At 37.6% G+C, this 1,326-nt stretch overlaps 1 protein-coding gene across 1 annotated transcript; it reads right to left on the reverse strand.

Moving 5' to 3' along the window:
• Nucleotides 1–3: 3 nt before the first annotated feature.
• On the reverse strand, nt 4–1,320 carry LOC125478763 (cytochrome f; the record flags this gene model as incomplete). Its single annotated transcript, XM_048587279.1, has 1 exon — nt 4–1,320. A coding segment is annotated over exon 1 (954 nt), but the record flags the coding sequence as incomplete, so codon positions are not given.
• Between the last annotated feature and the right edge of the window lie 6 nt (nt 1,321–1,326).

A 1,326-nucleotide genomic window follows, 5' to 3' on the forward strand; every position in this document is an offset into this window, starting at 1 on the left:
ATTCATTTCGGACAATTGAACCTTCTCAAACTGTTTCTTTTTAAGAACCAAAAAGATTTGTGCCAAAATAACAGATGCCAAGAAGAGCAAAAGACCTTGGACACGTAATGGATCTTGAAGTACTATTTCCGCATCTCCCTGACCAAATCCACCCACATTAGGATTACTCGTTAATGGTTGATCAAGTTTGATGGATTCGCCCTCTGAAACAAGAAGTTCCGGTCCTGGAGGGATAATATCAACCACTTGACGTCCATCCGATGCATCCGCTATGGTTATTTCGTACCCCCCTTTTTCTTTTCGTATTATTTTGCTTACTATACCTGCTGCTGTAGCATTATAAACATTATTGTTACTCTTGCTCCCGTCGGGATAAATCTGACCCCTTCCCCTGTTCCCGCCTACATATATGGGATATTTTAAGAAGTGCACATCTTTCTTAGTAGCGGGGTCCGGGGAAAGAATAGGAAAGGTGATTTCACTATATTTCTGACCAGGAACCGGACCTATCACAAGAATATTTTTTTTAGTGGGACGATAGCTCTGAAAAGACAGATTTCCTATCTTTTCTTTAATCTCGGGCGAAATACGATCGGGAGGGGCTAATTCAAACCCCTCGGGTAAAATAAGAACAGCCCCGACATTCAAAGCTCCTTTTTTACCATTAGCAAGAACTTGTTTCAGTTGCAGATCATAAGGAATTCGAACAACTGCTTCAAATACAGTATCAGGAAGTACCGCTTGTGGAACCTCGATATCCACGGGTTTATTAGCTAAATGGCAATTGGCACATACAATACGGCCAGTCGCTTCTCGTGGATTTTCATAACCCTGCTGTGCAAAAATGGGATATGCATTTGAAAGGGGTGCCTGGGTTAGTATATATATCATGAGCGATACGGAAATGGATCGAGTAATCTCTTTCTTTATCCAAGAAAAGGTATTTTTAGTTTGCATGGTCCAATCATTGATCCCGAAAATTTCTACAATAAAATTAGGTAGGTCGCTAGTATAGTTCCCTATCTATAATTTTGCTATTTACTTAAATATTAAATATAAATAATTTTACTGGAATATTGGAGGAATCCCTTGGATGGGTAGTAAGTACAATTTTGAATGTTTTGCTTATGTACAAAGTAACAAATATTATAATTGGATCGTTCGATCACTTTTCAGTCATTCATTGAATGATAAATCACTACAAGTGAAGGAGATACACGATTTAAATAACGAAAGATCCAATATTTAAAAATTGTATCTAAAATGACTGGAAAAGTAGAAACAAGACCGGATATAATTTGATCATTATGAGCAAATCCAAAATCT

Source organism: the organism of the source record quoted next, unplaced genomic scaffold (assembly GCF_019419815.1).
Source record: "Pyrus x bretschneideri cultivar Hongxiangsu unplaced genomic scaffold, Pyrus_bretschneideri_v1 Contig264, whole genome shotgun sequence".
Classification (NCBI taxonomy): domain Eukaryota; kingdom Viridiplantae; phylum Streptophyta; class Magnoliopsida; order Rosales; family Rosaceae; genus Pyrus; species Pyrus x bretschneideri.